The 21,159-nt window shown below is 36.5% G+C and overlaps 1 protein-coding gene across 2 annotated transcripts; it reads left to right on the top strand.

Annotated features, from left to right (window-relative positions):
* The first annotated feature begins 239 nt into the window (after positions 1 to 239).
* Positions 240 to 18,240, top strand: LOC145988252 (selenoprotein K-like). 2 transcript variants are annotated; one of them, XM_083123118.1, is made up of 4 exons: positions 240 to 273; positions 5,960 to 6,044; positions 8,488 to 8,565; positions 17,612 to 18,240. In XM_083123118.1, exons 1-4 carry the CDS (start codon positions 255 to 257, stop codon positions 17,691 to 17,693), a joined length of 264 nt encoding a protein of 87 aa, XP_082979244.1. In that variant the 5' UTR covers positions 240 to 254; the 3' UTR covers positions 17,694 to 18,240. The 2 variants fall into 2 exon arrangements, with proteins under 2 accessions (XP_082979244.1, XP_082979243.1); XM_083123117.1 differs by lacking the exon at positions 240 to 273 and adding an exon at positions 625 to 770.
* The last annotated feature ends 2,919 nt before the right edge of the window (positions 18,241 to 21,159 follow it).

Genomic DNA, 21,159 nt, shown 5'->3' with positions numbered 1-21,159 from the left:
GCCGGGATTCGAACCCGAGACCCCTGGCGTCGTAGCATTTAGAAGTTAAATTGTTTAACATTTTATACATACATACGAACATGGGTCAACGATAATATTTTTATTCTTAATTCTTTAGATGAAGGGGAATAATGGGCGAAAAGGGCAATTTTACCCCTTGCAAAGGGAAATTGTGCTTACAGATTGTGGCAACACTGCCATGTAGCTGAGGCCCTGGAAGTGGCTCGACATGTGACGATAGAGCCAACTATTCTATGACAGAGCCTTTGGCAAGTATGGAAATTTGTGGAAATTGTCGTAAGGGCTAGAATTTCTGTTTTCTTGACAGAATATCTTTCCTTACTTCGTGAAGTTTTGCTCATCTTGGACCTTCCGATGGCGTAACAATGACCCTGTCGCTTTTAACGAAGTGGGCGGGTCTCCTTTATTACACTACGGTAGACCAACTTGGTGTTCTGACCTCATACGAGGAAGCGTACGTTGGTAGCTTAGGTCTGTCAGGTTTTGTTCCCTTAGCATAAATACAAAGAAAATGTATTGTTTATGCTAAGAGAACTAAACCCAACAAGCTTAACCTAACAACTTATTTAAGCATTATGTGTAACAATGAAAGAATTCTGTGGTGACGTCAGAACGCAAGGCTGCTCTAGTGTTGTGCGATAAGGGAGACACCTTTCCTTGTCGTCTGATCCAATGATTTTACGTGACGTGTTTGCATAGAAAGTTAGTGAATTGTTATGTGTGTCCTAAGATGGTGTATATAACATCGAGTAAGTATTGTCACAAATAAATTGGTATTGTTAAATACTTAATTTATTGTGGTATAATTATAATAATATGTTCATCTTTTACATATTTTCATGCATGGGAACGTACACGTATAGAAACAATGTAAAAATGAAGCATCCTGTGGGTAGGTAGAACTGCAAGGTAATGTGTCACTCGGTGAAAGGAAGTGAAGTAATAAGTGCTTAGTAATCAAACATTGGTTTGTTTTCGAAGTTCACTATTGAATTGAGACCGGGTCGGGTACCCTATTCTACACCCTCGAAATTTGAATTTTTTTTTCTTTCATTATGAAGGTTATGTGATCCTATTTCTGAATAAAAAAACATTGGAGCGCGGAAAGAAGTATTTACGACTGTACAGCCGTTTAAAGTGGCGATTTTGTCGTTTGCAATATTTCGGACGTATTTTTAACTATGTTCGCCGCGCTTTCTTTTTTCGATGAATTTAGGGGTGAAATGAGTGCTAATGGAACCTAACCTAACAGGCCTAACCTAACCTTGTGTGAATGGTTTGTGGGGCTATCCGTGGATGGTTTTTGGGGCTACGAGTGAAAGGTTTCCGGGCGTTATCGCACATTTACCAAGGCATGTTAGAAATTGGCCGAAGTCACCTGCCCCCAACACTATTTCTCACTGTTTTCCGCATCGACACATGAAGATACAAAAAATGAAGGCTAAAATTAAACCAAAGAAGGTAACTTACCTCTTTTTACCAAGGCCCGGTATTGAATTGTGGGTCGAAGTTCAATTTGTAAGTCCAAAAATGAAGTAACTCTTACGTTGAAAGTCCTTGTTGGCCTTTTACACAGAATACCAACCTCCACTTTTTATGAACCTCCGTTCATAAAAAACGTAAGTTTCGTAGCACGTAGATCTAAATAATTACTTTCCGCGCTATTTAGAAACATCGTTTATTATGAAGAACTAATTTTTGTAACGAGAATATTTGAAATGTGCGAAAAATCGAGGGTGTAGAAAAGGGTACCCGAGCCTTGAGACCACCGAAACGTTTTTAGTGCTCTTATAGTAGGATATCAAGACGTCTGTTGAGTCGCATTTGAAATAGGGACTCCCTTTTTATATATATATATATATAGCAAAATATGGGTCGAGAGAGTATCCATCCTGGTACTAATTTACTATACCGGAGACGCCTATCAAATGATTTATTTCGCAATTTTTTACATTGCTAACGTACTATTCTGGGTAACATTATAGTATAAGGGAAACGGATTTCTTGAAATTTACAGGAGAAAGTACTTACGGAAATCATTTTCTGTAGCGTTGTGGAAGTTCGTGAATCTAGTTTTGATCCATTTTAATGCGAAAATCTCTGTCCGACACGCTGTTTGTGCTGCCGCCATTTGATTTCTGCACGAGAGTACAATGTTCCGTGTGTTAAGATGATGCAACCCCATAGTCAGTGTTTCAGCCTCGCCGTGTTTTCACTAGAACATGACGTGTCGAGTATTTTTAATTTTATTTTTTTTAACTATGCTTGCCAAACCTAACTTAGGCATGGGTTTACAATACCGGACCACTCTCCAATTTCTATAAAATTTCGCCTACTTACTAATTTCGGTGTCCTGATGACGTATCTGTAGTTCATATTTGGCGGTCACTTGTTAAAATTGTACATTTACGTGCACAACTTGTAAAATAACCTTGCGATTTACCACGGTGATTGTCCATACACAGCAATTCGGAACCATCTTTCTTTCGCAATTAATTAGCTAATGGTCTTCCTTTACGCACAACAATCTTGTTGACGACAGACGAGGAATGCCTACGAGGTTAGGTTAGGCCTGTTAGGTTAGGTTCCATTAGCATAAATACAAAGAAAAATTAATATTTTAGCTATACCTTATCTTGCCAGTTGATTTCTTCATGTTGGGAAAATGGCGTCTTCCGTGGAGCTATTGTTCTTATGGTAGGGTTACGTTACGTTAAGAAAACATAGTTTATTTCATTTTTTTCTCGATTTCCATACTTGACCGCCAATTATTACATGCAGATTCGTGATTAGAAGTTCACAATTAGTGAGTAGGCGAAATTTCATAGAAATTGGAGAGTGATCCGGTATTGTAAACTCGTTCCCTAACTTAACCTAATTTAACCTTACGGAAAATGGGTTTTGGAGCTAACGTCAATGGTTTGCGAGGTATTAGCATAATTTCAAATCCGGGCACAAAAGTAGGTATTTTCCGGTGAACGAGGTTGCAACACTGCATAAATCGACAAAACACTCGCACAACGTGCCCTGAACCAATACTCTATCGCCCACCATAATGTGTTACAGAATCGAAATAACAAGTAACAGTAAGTACTCGTAAATGTAAGAAATAGACATTATCGTTTTAGAAATGCATTATTTCACCATAGGAAATGTTCCGCATTCCAAAATAGTACGTTAGCAATGTAAAAAATATGATTTATAGGTGTTTCCCTTATACTATAATAGTACCCTATTCTGCATTGCGGAACATTTCTTTAGGTGAAATAATGAATTTCGAACAAAAATAATGTATTTTTCTTACATTAACGAGTACTTACTGTTGTTCCTTATTTCCCACAAACCATCCACGTGTAGCCCCAAAAACCATTGACGTTGGCCCAAAAATTCACGAACCATCACGGGGACGAGGTATGCCTACTAGGTTAGGTTAGGTTCCATTAGCACTCCTTTCGTTCAATTTAGCATATACAGACAACATCAGCTTGTAGCAGCAGCAATAGCGCATCGGAAATAGATTTTCGTAGAAAACCACATGCATTCGCATTAAAATGGATCAAAACTACATTCCCGAACATCAACAATGCTACAGAAAATGATTTGCGTAAGTACTTTCTCCTGTAAATTTGAAGAAATCCGTCTCCGGTATACTAAAGTGTTACCTCTATCCTTCCTAGTATGCAAAATAATGGCCCAAGTTCAGATTGCTTAATTCCGAATTTGGTAACAGTATGGTATAGTGAAAACACATTTCACTCGTTTATTTCATAATTATTTAAATTTGTACTTACCTGTTATGCATAGCGGAACATTTTTGAACGTGCAATTTTGCTTTTTTCACTGAAAAGAAGCGTAATTTTCACATTACAAGTATTTATTGTTCGTTGCTAATTCGCTTTCGTTACACACAATATGGCTGGTAAATATTGACTCACGTTGTCTATCGTCAGCTGATATGCAGTGTTTCCAAACTTATTAACCAAAAAATGCCTCACAAACTATTCACAGAAGGTTTTTAAGCGAAAATTGATCCACAAACCATTCACAGAAGGTTTGGTTAGGTTCAGTTAGGTTAGGCAAACAGAAAATTAAATTGGAAAAAAAAAAATTCACAATGCAACCTTCACTTATTAACCGAAAAATGCCGCACAAACTATTCACAGAAGGTTTTTAAGTGAAAATTGATCCACAAACCATTCACGGAAGGTTAAGTTAGGCAAACATAGAAAATTAAATTGGAAAAAAAAAAAATTCACAATGCAACCTTCACACGCACGTCATCTTGTAAAACTTCTGCGTGGTTGCTACACTAACAGTGGGTTACATAATCGAACACACGGAACATTTGATTCACGTAGTCGATGGTAATGGTGGCAAGAGCTATCGTGCATCGGAGATACATTTATGTCGAAAAATACATGATTTGCCAGCCGAATAAGTTAAACGAAGGGAGAAAACACTTCCACGAGTTTCCAAAAGTCTACGGAAACCCAGTTCCGTAAGTAGTTTCTCCTGTAAATTTGAAGAAATGTGTTTTCACTATACCATACTGTTACCCCGAATTTATCATGGAGCGCGGAATTATTTATATGGTTCCATTTGTAATTATGTCTATTAATATATACTTTAGAGTCTTGGTGATTACTTACTGCGCGTTCTGGAGAAAGATTTTTCCTTTTCGTATACTCCTAATACTACTATATGATTCTTTGTTTGCGAGCAGGCATTCTTTTGTTGTCTTGGATACGAACTGCTGCTCCTACCATCTACTTCACGTGCATGTATTGCGAAGAGGTATTGAATGGGGTCATTGACCCACTGTACCCCTCTCGATAATTACGTCGATTTTTTTTAATCTACAGATTTCAATGTTGACGTAATATGAAAGTGGTTCAGCATTAGGAAATAACGGAGATATTTGATCCCAAATTATGCCCCATGTATGTTACTTAAAACCTGGAATTTCGGAGCATTTTCACTGCTTTTTGTTAGTAAAAACTGTTTGTATGCACACTAAATAGCGAAAGAAACGTCGAAAATAGCTATGAGTACCAAAACCCTTCAGTCTCTTCTGCTACACAGTAAAGTAACAGACGTACTTTTCTTCACAATAACACTTTTCTGCAAAAATCAACTGAAAACGTTCGTAAACAACAAAATCCTTATAAACCATGCAAAATATTTGGTACTGGTGCGATCTTGCGCAAACACTTTTCACTCATTTCTTTCGTCATTTTTAACATTCATACACATTGGAAGGGATATAGCACTCGTACACTACAGTAGTCATTCATTCTGTATGGTAGTACGGGTACACTGTTCTTTTAGAATTATCTCCTAGCCTATATGGCACTTTTAACATCACGTAATTTTACATTCTATATCCCAATACCCTTTTTTACCTAATCTTGGATTTATTTATATATATATGACGAAGTATTTTATTTACTGATAAGAAAACCTGAAGAAGCGAAGCGTAGCTTCACGAAACGTCGTTTGCAAGGATTGTTATGACTATTATACTCACTCACGTAATTTTTTTATACTGTGAATATATTTAGTGAGTAAACGCACAAATTCAGAATGTACATCATGACTCTTTTAAAATGTATGTAGATGTTATATTATTTTGCCATGTTTGTTGTCTTGTGTTCGGCAGTTCTGGGGCAGAATATACATACATATATGTTGCTTGCAAATTTTGAACGAGTTTTACTTTCCATTCCTGTGTGACAAAGATGTTACTTGTCACAATGCACGTTTCAGATTATGCCACAGAAGTTTAAAACAAATCACTATAATTGATATTTTACTTGTTACAAAATATATAGTTTATTCTTCTTGATTTAAAAATTTTTGTCTAATTTTCTTTCCTTTTCCTTTTCATACTCTAGGTACAAAATGTGTTAAGTAGTATAGTGTTCTTGTTTTCTTACAGGTGGACAAGTGAGGGAGTCTGCACCATGGGGCCTCTCTACTATAACCAATTGGTTTTGGGGAATTTTAAATTTCATAGTTCTTTTGTGAGTATTTGTGTATTTTTTTTATTCTTACAGGATTAAGGCCCGGTTTTTCTATGTCCAGTTCTTCTTTCTGTTAACTATCTGCCAGTTGGAGATAATCACCACTCTTAACCAGCACCGTTTTTTTCAATGTAAAAGTAACTGGCAGTTAGCAAATCGTGAGTTTGTACTCCAAAATAGTATGTTGGTAATGCTGAAGTGCGGAAAAATAGGGAATCAATCGGCACGCCATCTATTATTATAAGTTTCAAACCACGTCGATTGGCACACAGCCTGGTGTTCAAATATAGAACTGCAAGCACACTGCGCTCGAAAGCAATTTATTGCTTAGGAAACAATTGGAACAATGGCTGTGTATATATTCTGTGTGCTTACAAAATAAATTAACGAAAACGAGCACTACAGATTTGGCTTTCTTCTAATAAAGGCCAATTCTATGTGGGGGAAATGCTGTTATGAGGTGCAAGCGCAGATACTTCCTTGTGGAAGAAGCGTGAAGAACTCGAAAGTCGAAACATTAATAATACCTGTCTGCTGATATAAACACTATTAATATGTAGATATTGTACATTTGACTGCATGCTTTGTACCTCTCTATGCATGTTTGTTCAGCGAATAAAGAACATTTTAGTAAGCATGCTTTGTAGGTCAAGTTCTAAAAATATAAAGGTAGGAGTAATAATAATTTTAAAATTTACTGTAATATTTTTCTGAGAAGATCGTTCAACAATAATGCATGAATTGAAGGCAACACATGTAATAAATAATAGACAAGGAGAAAAGAAAGATCCCTGACCAGGACTCTAACTCATATTACAAAACACAACACACTCTGGAAGGTGGTGCCTCTAACCACTGCACCAAATTCTCGTTTGGAGATTGTTCTGCCTGGTAGAACGGATATCATTGTCACAAATTCTCCAACACAACCTCACCAAGCGAATTCTAGCAAGTACACTGCTTAATTTCCATATTTGCATGGGCATTGGTAAGCTCTGCCAAACAAAACAAGTCTTCTTCTGTACCAATTTAACCTTTTTATGAATAATATCTTGTTTAATCTGACAGTGAAGTTGCGAGTGTGGTACTTCGAAAGCTGCATGAGGCAGCCATGTTGCTTCGCAACTTACAGTTAGGCTGGTAACTGCAAGAAAAAGTAGCAGTAAACATAATCGCCAGCAGAGTACCAGTTACGAACTAACTGGACATTGAAAAACCGGCCCTAAATGTACATGATAGACAATCTGCTAAAGCAACTTTGTGTATTTGAATCACAATTATACAAAAGTAAATTCAAAACAAGCCTTGCAATTTACTGCTTAGCACATGTGTTTGATTCTCATATATGGTGAGAATCACCACCATCCATTTCTGTTTTTTGATATCTATTTTTTATTTTGGTCTGTGTTTTAAATAGAAATGTACTGGGATGAATATCAAGTATAACTATTTTTACTTTTGACAGTCAATATTGATGAAATGCACGTTTCTGAAAGTTTTCTAGATACTTCTATGTAATTCATTGCTGTATTAGATCTACTCAATATTATTAAATCAATAAGTCTGAGTTTTTAAACATTGTGTGCAGGATAATTGAAGTGGTTCATCCAATTACAAATTACAGTATTTTTTGTGTTTAAAGTAATTTCATGCTCATAGAATAAAGAAAACAGTCCAGAATTTTGTTTACATGCTTTTAAATGTTCTATGTATTGCATATTTGTATAAGATCCAAAACTTACTTCTGTTTTCATCATTGCTTGCTTGTATCTAAAGATGACAGCCCATAGCTTCGAAAATTTAATTTTTTTCAGTTCTTGTGTTTCTTATTTCCTCCACATTTTCTATATTAGCCTTTGTTTACTGTCTACATACACACACACACACACATGCACACAGAGGGTGGTATTTGAAGTGGGTGAGGGATGAATCCCCAATCTGGTTACTGCATCCCTTTGGTATAATTTTAAATTTTAGTCCTTGGTGAGGTATTTTATATGCAATACCTTGATGCTTAAAAATAAATTACTGGACCCCTCATTCACTGTTATTTTTCAAATTTCACACTGTGCATTTAAATGTATATATAATATTTATATTTTGGTTGTGTAGGCTTGAAAATGTTCTGGCGAACCAGAAGGAAACACTGCTATCAGAATAATAATAATAATAATAATAATAATAAAATAATTTAAAAGTAAGATTTATTGTAGTATTTTGTTGTACACAGCAGTGGTTGTGTGAATTGTTAGGAAGTGATGAGAAATGAGAAAATTCAGTGGGATATGAATCCAAAGGGTAAGTCAGTTTTATGATATCACATTAAAAATCACTTTTATAATTTTACAACATGAACATTGAATGACAGAATATAATATATAAATTATTAAGTTTCATTAGGTGCAGAAAAGTGTTTTTAATGTGTATGTTCTCTTGCTTTCAGTGTTCAGACGTTAGTTAGCCCAGATTCTGATAAAAAAGGAGACCGTTACACTAGAGATTTCAGACCTCCTGGACAGGGGTAAGCTTCAAACTTAATTTCTTTTCATTAATTACAGCTGAAACTAGTCTCATGGTTAAAAAATGGTTCATGTTACCTGTCGGAGAGCAGAGGAAACAAAGCACACTAAACTGAAAGTGAAAGTTCTGGATTTTCGCTGGCTAATTACCATTATTGTCAAGGATAAAATTAATTTAAACACAGATGTGGGCAGTAGGAGAGGCAGTAATACATTGCTCCTACTGCAGAATGTCTGCAGGTCATACAAACATGTTCTCCGTACATGGTGTCAGAAGTTATTTTGGTAAATAAATTGTTGATGGAAAGGTAAAGTTCTTACCACATGACTCATTGTAATGCATATCAATGGCAAGAATTTATCCTTTGCTCTGAATCAACTAATTACCTTTAGACTTATGAGTAGGGTGTGGATTTATAGGCACTAAACACCTCTCAAATAGGCACAAAAATGATAGAAATAGGCACCCTAAAACATAAAAAGACATTCGTGTTATAGGGAATAAAAACGCAGTTGATAATTAGAAGGTGTAAGTGAGTACTTAAAATATTTCCGTGAAACTTACTTGTAAATGCTCTATTAATTTCGGTGGCCTCTGCCACCATCCACTTGGGTAACTCGATGCTTCACTGTTGGGCTGACTTCCGGTTCCTGTTGTTGCCTCGCTTACCGCTAGGGATGCTGGTGTAACCAGTTTGTCTGCTGCATGTGATAGGTTTTGAGTTTTTGCAAAAGTGGGAGCTGAACATGATGTGCCTGACCACTGTCTATATTCAGCTCATGCGGAAAGTCCATAATTGCATGCGTCTCTTTAATTTTTGTGTCAATCAATGTGTGCGCTGTATGTCTAACTGAAACTTTTTGGATCCTGTATTTGTTAAACTTGAGGTGCTTTTGCTAGTCCGGTAGTTGGTTGGGATTTTTTTTGCATCGGATAAGTGCTGTTGTATACGTTGGTTGATGTATCTGCCAATGTAATGCGAGTTGCACTCACAATGATTAAGCTGGTAATGGTTAAGTTGGAGAGTTCATGTGAACTAACTGGTCACTAACCTAAAGATGCTGTCTACTGTCAATAGAAGGGGTGGTTATTGTTCAATGTATATAAGTATAGAGACTGTGTGTGGGATCTTAGGTGTACAGAGAAATAGTGTCAGAATTGTGGTCCCATTGTTGTTTATGGTTTTTGTAGTTTGTATTTTTGTACAAATTTGTTCATTATTTTTTAATGTTTATGTTGTGTTCTATGGATAAATGTATGACATGTGCTGCCATCTATTGTTTTTTTAAAGGTTTCTGACAAATGGTGTCCATATTGGTCTGATCTCTAGGCTGGGTTGGCTGATCGGTTCTGTTGCTGCAGTCATATGTGATGTTTCCTTGAATTTTCAGTTGTAGCTATTTTCTTCCCTGTTATCTGTGTTTTGTCCCATTGTATTTTGTGGCTGTTTTCCCAGGCGTGAGCTGTTTGTTTGGATCTTTCAAAGTATCCCAGCCTGAGGTTTGTTTTGTGTACCCCCACCCTCGCTTCAGGTGTTATTCGTGTTTCGCCAATATATTTTCTCCTGCATTCACAGGGGATGCTGTAGATTAAGTTTTTTGCTTTTCTATTGGGTGTGTAGGGTTTTGTGGGGACCAGGTTGGATCAAAGGGTGTTCCTGGAGTGGAATGTAGTTCTGGTGTTCCATTTCTTGGTTATTTTTTGGATTCTTTTGGATATACCTTTTATGTATGGCGTGAGGATCATGGCCAGTGGTTTTTCTTTTGGAAGCGGGTCTGTTGTTTCTTCTGTCCATATTATGGGGTTTATTATTTGATGTGGGTAGTTATTAGCTTTGAGATCTTTGTAGAGTGATTTCATTTCATCTCGTGCTCACACACGTAAGTTACTGATTTTCAATCTTTTAACCTTTAGTTTGGATTTATTTATTTATTTATTTATTGAACTCAACAGGTACATACCTAATTACAGAGCCCATATGAAGGATACATAGTCATTACAATTACATATATTTCTGTAATATAGAGATAGAAATTATATATATATATATTAAAATATTTTTATATATATACACTTTATCACACAATTTAAATACAAACTTATGTGTTTAGCTTAGGCCATTGTGTTAATACTGGCTTTACTGAAGTCCCTTAGGTTCATAGAAAAGATGTCAATGGTGTTATTCTTGATTAGCAAGTTATTGTAACTGGTGCATATTCTCCACAATGGAGATTTCTTTTTAATTTCGGATCTAGCCTTCTTTATAAGAAAAACTTCATTCTTTAGTCTAGTTTTCGACGACGGGATTCGAAAATTAATCTGGCAGAGTAGATGTTCAGCATCTATTTCGTGATTTAACAATTTCCACAAGAATACTATTTCATGCAACCTTCTTCTGTGACACAGCTTTGTAAACCGACATTCATATATTAGGTTGTCGTAGTGTTCAAATGTGGGGTAAACTTTCTGAAATTTGTATTTTAAAAATCTAAGAAATCTCGATTGGACTCTTTCAATTGCTACACTGTACTTTGCTGTGTCTGTATTCCATATAACAGATGCATATTCGAGTTTGGGTCTTACATATGAATAATACAAAACTTTTAGTGTCTCTATACTCTTGAAATCCCTCCCCATTCTAAGAATAAACCCAAGGTTCTTGAACGCTTCACTAATTATTTGTTCTACGTGTTTATTAAAAGTAAGATTTGAATCAAAAATAACCCCTAAATCCTTGACTGTAAAATTTCTTCCTAGAGTATTGTTGCATATTTGATACTGAAATTCAACTGGGTTTTTCTTTCGAGTATATGTTACATAATGACATTTACTGATATTTAGTGTTAAATCATTGATTTTTGTCCACGTTTCTAACTTTGTAACATCATTTTGAAGTTGCACACTGTCATCTTGTTTGCTTATTTTCCTGTAAAATTTCAGGTCATCTGCAAACAGCAATGTGTGTGAGTTTTCAAATGAATCCGGCAAATCGTTAATAAGTAATGTGAAAAGAAGTGGCCCAAGGTTAGACCCCTGAGGTACTCCTGAGGTGACTCTTATCTCGTCGGATGTGTGGCCTTTATACGTTACGTACTGCTTACGGTTCTGCAAATAGGAAGCGAACAGTTGACGCAGTGGTTCAGAAATATTGAAGCATGCTAATTTACTTAATAGAATATCGTGGTTAACCAAGTCGAACGCTTTGCAAAAGTCGGTATATATTACGTCAACCTGACCTCCTTCGTCCAATGTTGAACTAATAAAATTGGTAATATCGGAGAGATTGGTCAACACCGATCTACGTGGTACAAAGCCATGCTGAAACGATGATATTACAGGTTTTACGTGGGTAAATATGTAACGGTGCATGATTTTTTCGAATATTTTTGCTGGGGCTGATAATATACTTATTGGTCGGTAGTTTTGTACGTCATTAGTGTTATTGCTTTTGGGAAGTGGACAAATTGCCGTGGCTTTCCATTTTTCGGGAAATTTGTGTTTTGCAAGAATTAAATTGAAAATGAGATATAACGGGTATTTCAATATATTACTGCAACCTTTGACTACATAGGGCGGTATCTTGTCCGGTCCGGCTGATTTCTTAGGTTTTAAGTTTTTAATTGCTTTTTCTACGTCTTCAATTTGTATCTCTGTAATATTAAGATTATCCAAAGTTTCATATTGTTTATGGTTAGGCAATACTTTCATGTCATATCTAGGGGGCTCTTTTTTATACACCGACTGAAAATGCTGTGCAAAAGCTTCGACTACTGATAGTCGGTCTGACAACACTTTGTCTTTGAACAGTACAGGATCTTTGTTACTTTTCCTGCGTTTATTTGTAACAAACGACCAAAACTGGGTGCTATCTTTTGCAATATTTATTTCCGAATTGGCAACATAACTGTTGTATGCATTAATAATTTCTTTCCTCACTATTGTTCGAAATTCGCTAAATTTATTGTAGTGGTATCGAAAGTCTCCCACCTGTTTTTTCCACTTCTTGTGGTGATAATGTTTCCTATTTATATTTTTAATAATGCTGCTCGTAAACCAACACGGGTACTGTCTTTTGCAGCTTTTCTTTAAGGGGATACATTCATCGAATATTTTATATATAATTTCATAAAACACGTCTGTAGCTTGATCAACGTCATTCTTTGTTTTCAATACATCCCAGTTCGTGTTAAGCAGCTTGTGATAGATGGATGGAAAGTCGGCTTTACTAAAGTTGTACTGTAGCTTATGACAAGTTTTGTCGCGGGTTTCTTTGACATAATTAATATCTACTAGCAGCGAGGGATGGTGTGTGTCTTCAGGAACTAGTGGCTGTGTGTTTCGTGTTACTGTTATTCCCTGCCCATTTATCAAAAACAAATCGAGTGTTTTCCCATTGCTATTTTTAATGTCGTTCAAGCTTTTTAGTTGATATACATTGATAAAGTTGTTTAAATCGAAATACGTTGTTGCTGATGAACTAGTTAGATTGTAATTGCTACCAGTTATATCTGTCAGATTAAAGTCCCCACCTATCAGGAGTTTAGCGTCACCAGGTTGACAGTGCTTTTCTATGAACCTAAAGAATAAAGTGTATGTGTCTTTGTTACTACCAGGTGCTATGTACACAACGCAAATATATACAGTTCCTAATCCATTTAACCATAGTTTAATCAAAATGCAGTCTATATTCGGATGTAAACACGGCGAATCTATTAATGCACTCTTAACGTTTGATTTCACTGCAATGATTACACCACCACCCATTGTTTTACCAGACACTTTTTTGCTTCGGTCCCCCCTATATACAGCATATCTTTCATCGAAAAGTTCACTATTCTCGTGGGAATCTGCTAACTAACTTTCAGTTATCATTATTGCACTAAAGTTATTACAAAGGACATTCGTGTAAAATTCTCTTGTTTTGGTTCGGAGACCCCTAACATTTTGGTAACATAATTGAAACAACGAAGTGTCAAGTTCTTCTGAAATACATTTGGCGTTGCCTGTACTTACTTGGCCGTTATTTTTGGTGAGATCTCTTTTGTCACCGGGTTTGCTGACCTCTAGCCTGGTAGGTGGAGGGAAATCTTCTATTGTGCCTCGGGGGTAAGTTATTGTGACTCGTCGAGGGAGGGGGAGGATTGAACACTCTTCTGTCCTCGATTCCTGCTGCATACCTGCGGGCGCCGTTCTGCATCGCTGATTGTGGTGCGTCTAGTTTCCTTGTTGCTTCACTGTATGATTTCATTTCATAGGTCAGGTCCTGTTCTGTTTTACACATGAGTGTCTTTACTATGCCAGTTTTTATGGAGTAGGTTCATATATACAGCAGTGGCGTATGCTGGTTCTAACGAGTGGGTAATCTCCGACCCTTGATCCTCAAACTCCAAAAGTTTCCGTGCAATTATGTCAGGATCCATATTGGATTTAGGAATATTGTGTCGGAATGTTTGTCTTATTGCTACGACCACAATCAATTAATTCTCCTTATTGCAGTTTAATATACGTGTAGAATTTCAAATAATAAAAAAAGACAGTATTATAAAGCTATAAAAAAACAACCTGTAAAATATAAAATGAAAGACGTGCACTAGTGAAATAAAAACCCGCAATATTAATTTAAGTGCAAAATTCAACTTACTCCAGGACCCGATTATTTGTGCTGTACCACATCCAAAGCATACTGTTTGTCCAGTTGCACGTCAATACGTGTCTGTGCGAAAGATTGCAGCTTAACAAAGGAAGTTATGTGACTTTTGGATTTTTCATGTTTGGCACAAGCGTTGCAAAGATTACAGTATTCGCCACGCGGCATCCATACATTCTTTTCAGCCCCGAAAAGTAAGCACGGCCAACAAAAAAGCAAAGCTTATTAACACTTATACTTTCTGTCAACCATGGTGTTTTGTCATAATTTGCTTGCGAAAATGCCTCACATATTCCCGATTTTTGTCTTTCTGTGTAGAAATAAGTTCAAGCAATGACACTGGCCTACCTGTATTTACAATTTGCAACTTCTCCTAAAAAGATCTTGTTCCAAAAGGTTTCACCAGCAAATATTGTATCACATCCATTACCCTTTAACACAGCACTATCACAACAAACACTAACACCTAAATAAATAATAAACACTAAGCACAGCACGAAGCCAACGACTACACGCATTCAGTTTCACGCGCCAAACTTCTGTTGTTGTGTTCCTGGCTCAGAACGAAATTCCCTATGAATGATAAAAAAAAATCCCTTTCCGAGCTCGAAATCACAGGTTTTCAAACTTCGAATCATTGCAGGCCAAAGCCAGAATTTTATTTAGGGATGGGGACCATCCCTTATTAGCAGCCGCCACATAAAGTTGAAACAGTGGGGTTAGAAGTCCTGAAGATGAATCTCAGATTATTACAACGTATTATGCAAGGTGTTTAATCCTGCTAATAAAGTAAAATTAATTACCACTATACACTTTTTAAATTAGATATTTGTAGGACTTCGGAGAGGGGATTTCAGCCCCCCAGAGTCCTCCACCTGGTTACGTGCCTAATATGTTTTTTCGTTTTGTGTTTAATTCGTTCATCTTCATCACTATTAATCTAAAGAGGCGGAATATAGCAACTTAAATTAACTAATATATATATATATATAATTAATTTATTTATTTTTGATATCTTTCCCTTTCCCTTTAAAAAATATTCAGTTCCGTGAAAGAAGTATTATCGCTGCTTTTGAAGATTAGAGAGGAGAAACAATCACTATTTTTGTAAATACAAGGATAGGGGGAGTCAGCAAATAGGTGCTTTAATTGTTTAAGCTTTAAATTTTATTTTAGTTTGCTTCATCTTCAATATTTAACTTTTTCCTTTTGATAAATTTATGTTCAAGTAACAGAAATCAGCAAGACAGAAGCAAATGTAAATTGAAAATTAGCGTAGAATTGGTTTGCCCATGTTATTCAGTTTTCCTGTTCTTCGCATTCTACCAGGTATGTTTTTCCTAGTTCAGCGGAGGGAACGGTAAAGGCTCTGAAGGTTGAGAGTGCGACCTGTGGGGGTGGACTCTCACAAGAAGGAGCTTACCCTGGGCACGGAATCACCGCGCCTGAAAAGCAATGTTTCCTCCCCCTCTTTCCTCTCTCCTCCCTCCTCGCCAAGGGTTGTAAGGGAAGCGGGAGGAATGACGTCAGGGTGAGATTCCCTAACGTCATTCCACCGGCTGGAGAAAGGTTCCCGGACATTCAGCGGCAAACGGTTGGAAGCATTCGCGTGCTGGAAGCAAAGAAATGTATGCATCGAAATTGGTTTGGAAGAATATTGCGAAGAAATGTATACATTTTTTTTTAAAAAAAAAAGAAATACAGCCGGGTCATCTGCGATTACCTAGATGACCCAGAGTATACGCCGCTGATATACAGTATCAGAAACAGAAAAATGTATATTTACTTTTTATTTGCTTTAATCAAACTGTTCAAATATTTTACAGGCCGTTTACTAGAAAAAGGCTCTCTTTACAAAATCATATATCTATGTGCATGGTGCCAAAATCCACACAAGCAAATTTAAGAGTGTTTGTTAAAGATCAATTTAAATAAAATAAATCATCTTTTATCCACCCTAGTTGAAATAGATAATACATCTGCTTGTGCCCTTGAATTTTTGGAAAGTTTGGCTTGAAAGCCGGGAATTATACTTGAATTTTATGATGGTGACCACCCTGATATGATTTTGACAAGCAATGGTTTGAAAATTCTTCATTCAAGATACTTATATTTACTGATCTTAAGTGAATTTCATAAGAATGAGACACTGGTTTCAGTTCCCCCCCCCCCCATTGTGTGACTATTTTTTGCACACACTTATGTAGTATGAGAAAAATATAGTACTTATTAACTGTGAAAAATAATGTTTAATGATAAAAAAATATACAGCATCTCATGAAGACAGCTCAGTTTGCCTATCAATATTCATATTCTTGAATACTTGCTATTTAATTTCTATATTGGTAAAATAATGGACCTAGTGCTTATCTTAGATCCAAACCAGTGGAATTTGCGCCAATTAGGAAACAAAACTATGGTGATATGAGAGTTTTCTGAAAACAACGTTTCATTGGCTGTTGAAAACAAGCAACATCATGTATGTGCGATGTTAATTCAAAATGACTGCCTCGAATCCAGCAATATTGTTACTATCCTGCTCCTTATTTGCATCAAAACATGTTCTGCATGTCACAATCCATACTTTTCTTATAACCTTACCTTTCCCTTTATTTTTATCAAAACAGGCTATTATATAAAGCAGTAAAAAGAAAAAAATGAACGTGTCACTAGTGGACAGATAACAAACTAGAACGTTAATTCCAAGCATATATATAGTCGCATTAGATTATGTCTATTTGATTTATTATGAGAGTTGGCAACACTGTAAAACAATGTACAATTCCAAAAATATATATTGATCCTGCTATATATTGTATCTTTAAAAAATGCAGTTAATAAAAGTCAGTGGCATATTCTCCATGTTACTGCGTTTATTGCCGGTAAACCAACTTTTTTTAAAAAAAATTTATACATTTAGCATTAATACAGGAGTAATTGCTAATTATAAATAGTGCAAACTATTAAAAACAAGCTTGTAAACCAGAATTTAACTAAATTAATTAAAAAATTTAAAGACTGGTTTCTGTACTCCACTGATAGTTCTCCAGTGCATCCTTCTGACAACAAGGTTTCCTCCCTGATTGTCCATGGGGAGGCAAGGGAGCGGAAGAAAAAATGGGCATGTGGCTATTTAACACTGCTTGTTCCTTTCTGCTTTCTGTGCTGCACTTGCCAGAGGCAGTGTTGCTACATGAAGGGAATGGAAAATATAGAAATTGTCGGAATTTTTGAAGTTGTTGCACTTCTTTTTGTGATTTACTTGCATGCCTGCATGGTATTTTATTTCTGTTATATATAATTAATCTAGATGGTTGTATAGTGAATATGTACAATAAATAGGAATTGTTGCAGAAATTCAGAATACTCCACTGATAAGGTTTTTTTTTCTTTCTCGCAGTCCACCTCGTCCACCCCAGAGGAGGATGGGAGGTTTCGGTGCTGGTTCGTGCAGTGGCCCTCCGATGATGGGAGGAGGATGAGGTTAAAGACCGCCCCTTATTGTAAGGGGCAGTACTCCTGTTGCCAAGTAGTATCACACTGACTGACGATCAACATATGTTGTTGATTTTTAATCAAAATCTAACCCGTGTGATCTTACTTGGCACTTTTCAGAGTGGAGATCCTGAAGAACATTCTTTGTGGCTATGTTCTCTCATAAAATTTTTCATTGGTTAAGTGTGACAAACATAGAATCTATTCTAACTTTTTGATTAGAAACTGAACTTGCAGAGAACACAATATATTAATCTTCTTATCTTGGTCTGTTAGTTTCACCTTGTAGTTAGTTCTGTAGTCATGAAGATACTTGTTCTTGTTATGACGTCTCACTGACAAACCTACAAGTGAGGTGCGGTGAGACTGATGTAAGGATCCACACTTTGAAGAGAGAAGGTGTAAAATATCCACTGTTTACTAATTTATTTCTTTTATGTGTTTCAAATAAAGCTCCTATGACTTGTACTGCATAATAAGCTTAATAAGAATAATATGTAAATATATATATACCATTTTGGTGACTCTTTTGAAGTTGTCGTATTTGTTACTGAACCTTTATCAAACGGTATTGGTAGAATGGTGGTTAAACCTTAGATGCCAGTTTGTTTCCCTGGTATTAGCCTCAATGCCAAGGTTGTTTTCAACATGAAATTTGATATTATGTAGTATTATTAATAGTTTTATATATCTGAAACTAATGACAGTAAAAGCATCAATGATATCTCAGTGTGTTCATTGTAGAACAGGCTATAAGCTATTGCTAATGAAAGACATGTGTTATAGTAATTAGAAGCAGAAAGGTATTTAACAAAAAGGACTTTTTCCCAGTAAAAATAAAGTTTCCCTCTCACTGCCCAAGGCACAGCTGGGACTTTGAGGTTTGGAAACTGTACTAATGCATCAGCTGGTCATATTTGAACTGAAGTAGTCATCCATTTGCAAAGTTTCTGTTCCAGCCAAAGGAATAAAGACTAAAACCGTGACAAATTCTTAATCCGTTTACAAGAGCTGTTCAAGGTTGATCAAGACTTTTATTTCTGTAGAGGAAATGGAAATTCTGACAAGCAGCAAACTACAATTCGACCAATGAAAATGAGACTACCTCAAGTGGATGGATCTAATCGTGAAAGAGTAGTAGTTTTCATAATATTTCGTTTCTATGCTTTTGGCTGTTTATTATCACTTGCATTTTACTAAGGCAACTTTGCTACATCTGAAATTTAGTTTTTCTGTCAGGAGCAGATGATTTTCACAGAATCTCCTTACCATTTTTGTTCCATGTACAACCGTCAACCTTATTTTACTACTGGACTCCTCCCGTTAGTGTGTGCTCACTTGTGTCGAGGGTCCCTACTAGAGTACTGCAATGAGCATTTTTTTTTTTTTTTTTTTGCTTGAGCAGCAAATAGTTCACACGGGCAATGACAGATGGCACACAGAATTGATAGTTCTTCCGCTCGAGCGAAAAACTACCGAAAGAGCAAAATACACTTGAACTCTCGAACCCTATTAGTACACGTATTTCCGTCATTTATCTATGGCAGTGGACCCTCAAATATGGATCGTGAAGTAAAAGATGAAGTGAAATTGAAAAATGAGTGAACATAGTCATCTTCTCCATGTTAAAATGCAGTTTTATGTATCTTACCTAGATATGTGAAAATGAAATAGATGATTATGGGTTGAAACTACCTAGACTAACATTTTATGTTCTACAATTATTTTTCACATTGAAATGATGTTCGATTGAATGTTATAACTGCATTTTATAATTTCGCAGAATATGATTATCATTTTCTGTAGCCTAAGTGAACAATGATGTACACATACTTCTTGCACTGTGATACAATATTTGTAATTGCTTAGGCAGGTCTGTCAGCATGTGTATCCATTTACGTTTGGGTCTGTAGATATTGCATACTTTCATATGTGCTGTATTCGAGTCTTACATAATATGCAAAATTATTATTTAGAATTGTAATTGCATAGAGTGGTTTCCTTCCATGTATGGGTTTAAGATGGACAGTGCTGCTTATTAGGCTTGAAATACGGGACGATGCCAATCATTCCACTACAAGTGGGGTACATTGGAGCATAGCATGCTCGAGCGTGGGAGATCCAAATGAGTTTGGTCCGATACAGTACTCTAGTCCCTACTAATGCAGTCATTTTTCCAAACTGAGATTCTCTCATACCAAATACAGGACATCTTTCTTCGGTGCTTCATCTGTCTTGAATTAGTTCCCCCTCAGATGCTCTTTAAGGGATCCAATCTCATGATAATCATTGGGGGCTAAGTTCAGACTCTAAGAAGCATGGGGCAAAACGTCCCAGTGCATTTTGACCAGAGTTGTTGCTGTCAAATTGGGTTGTGTGGCATCAGGTATTGTCATGGGCAAGAATGATATTTCCATACAACGTTTGGGATCTTTTCTGGTGACTGGCAATTTCTACAGCACCATTTATCAGTGTGCGATAATACTGGACATTAATTGAGACCTCTTTCCGAAACAAATAAATAAAAATTTACAGAATAACCCCTTACATGTCCCAGAAGACAGTTTCCAAAATCTTCCCAGTAGACGACTATGATTTGCTTTTCTTCGGTGTTGGAACCTTTGTGTTGCCACTCCATGCTGCTGTTTTTGGTCTTTGGGAATGATGGTGTATTAATGTTAACATCATACGTGATGATTTGACGGCAAAAGTTCAACCCTGTTGGCCTGAAACTAATTCAAGACCTCTTCACAGATTGTCCTGTGTGTCCACTTCTTAAAGAATATCGGGGAACCCATTTTGTACAGACTGTGAAAGAGTAAATGCTCATTAGTCAGGGGCGGTTATTGATATTGTTGCAGTGTTGCACAACAACCGGATATTTTACAACAAAATTTCATACTTTTTGTTAGTATATTTTTCATTTGTTTTCCTTTTAAATACGAGGCACATCCAGAAAGTAAGTTTCCCTATTTTTTAAAAAAAACAACAACACAGTTTCAGGAAACCATTTATTGGCAACAGGTACAGCAAAGGTTCAGCTATTTTTCAACATAGCAACCACCAGAATTAAGACACTTGTCGTATCGTGGTATCAACTTTTGGATCCCACTGTCGTAGAACTCTGCCGCCTGTGAATGGAACCAGCGTTTGACACGTCTTCAGCTCTTCGTCGCTGCCAAAATGCTCACCGGAGGATAGGAATTTCTTGAGGTGCAAGAAAACGTGAAAATTGCTGGGAGCCAGATCAGGACTGTAAGGTGGATGATCAAACAACTCCCAGCCAAATTCCGTCAAAACAGCTGCTGTGCGCCGAGCCATATGTGGACGAGCATTGTCATGGAGGAGCACAACACCTGCAGTAAGCATGCCACGGCTCTTGTTTTGAATGGCACGTCGCAATTTCCTTAGTGTTTCACAGTAATGGTCAGCGTTCACCATTTCACCTCTGGG

This window comes from Lepisma saccharinum, chromosome 5 (genome assembly GCF_977018435.1).
Source record: "Lepisma saccharinum chromosome 5, izLepSacc3.1, whole genome shotgun sequence".
Taxonomy (NCBI): Eukaryota; Metazoa; Arthropoda; class Insecta; order Zygentoma; family Lepismatidae; genus Lepisma; species Lepisma saccharinum.
The sequence above is the reverse complement of the archived record's forward strand: the minus strand, read 5'-3'. Positions and strand labels throughout refer to the sequence as shown.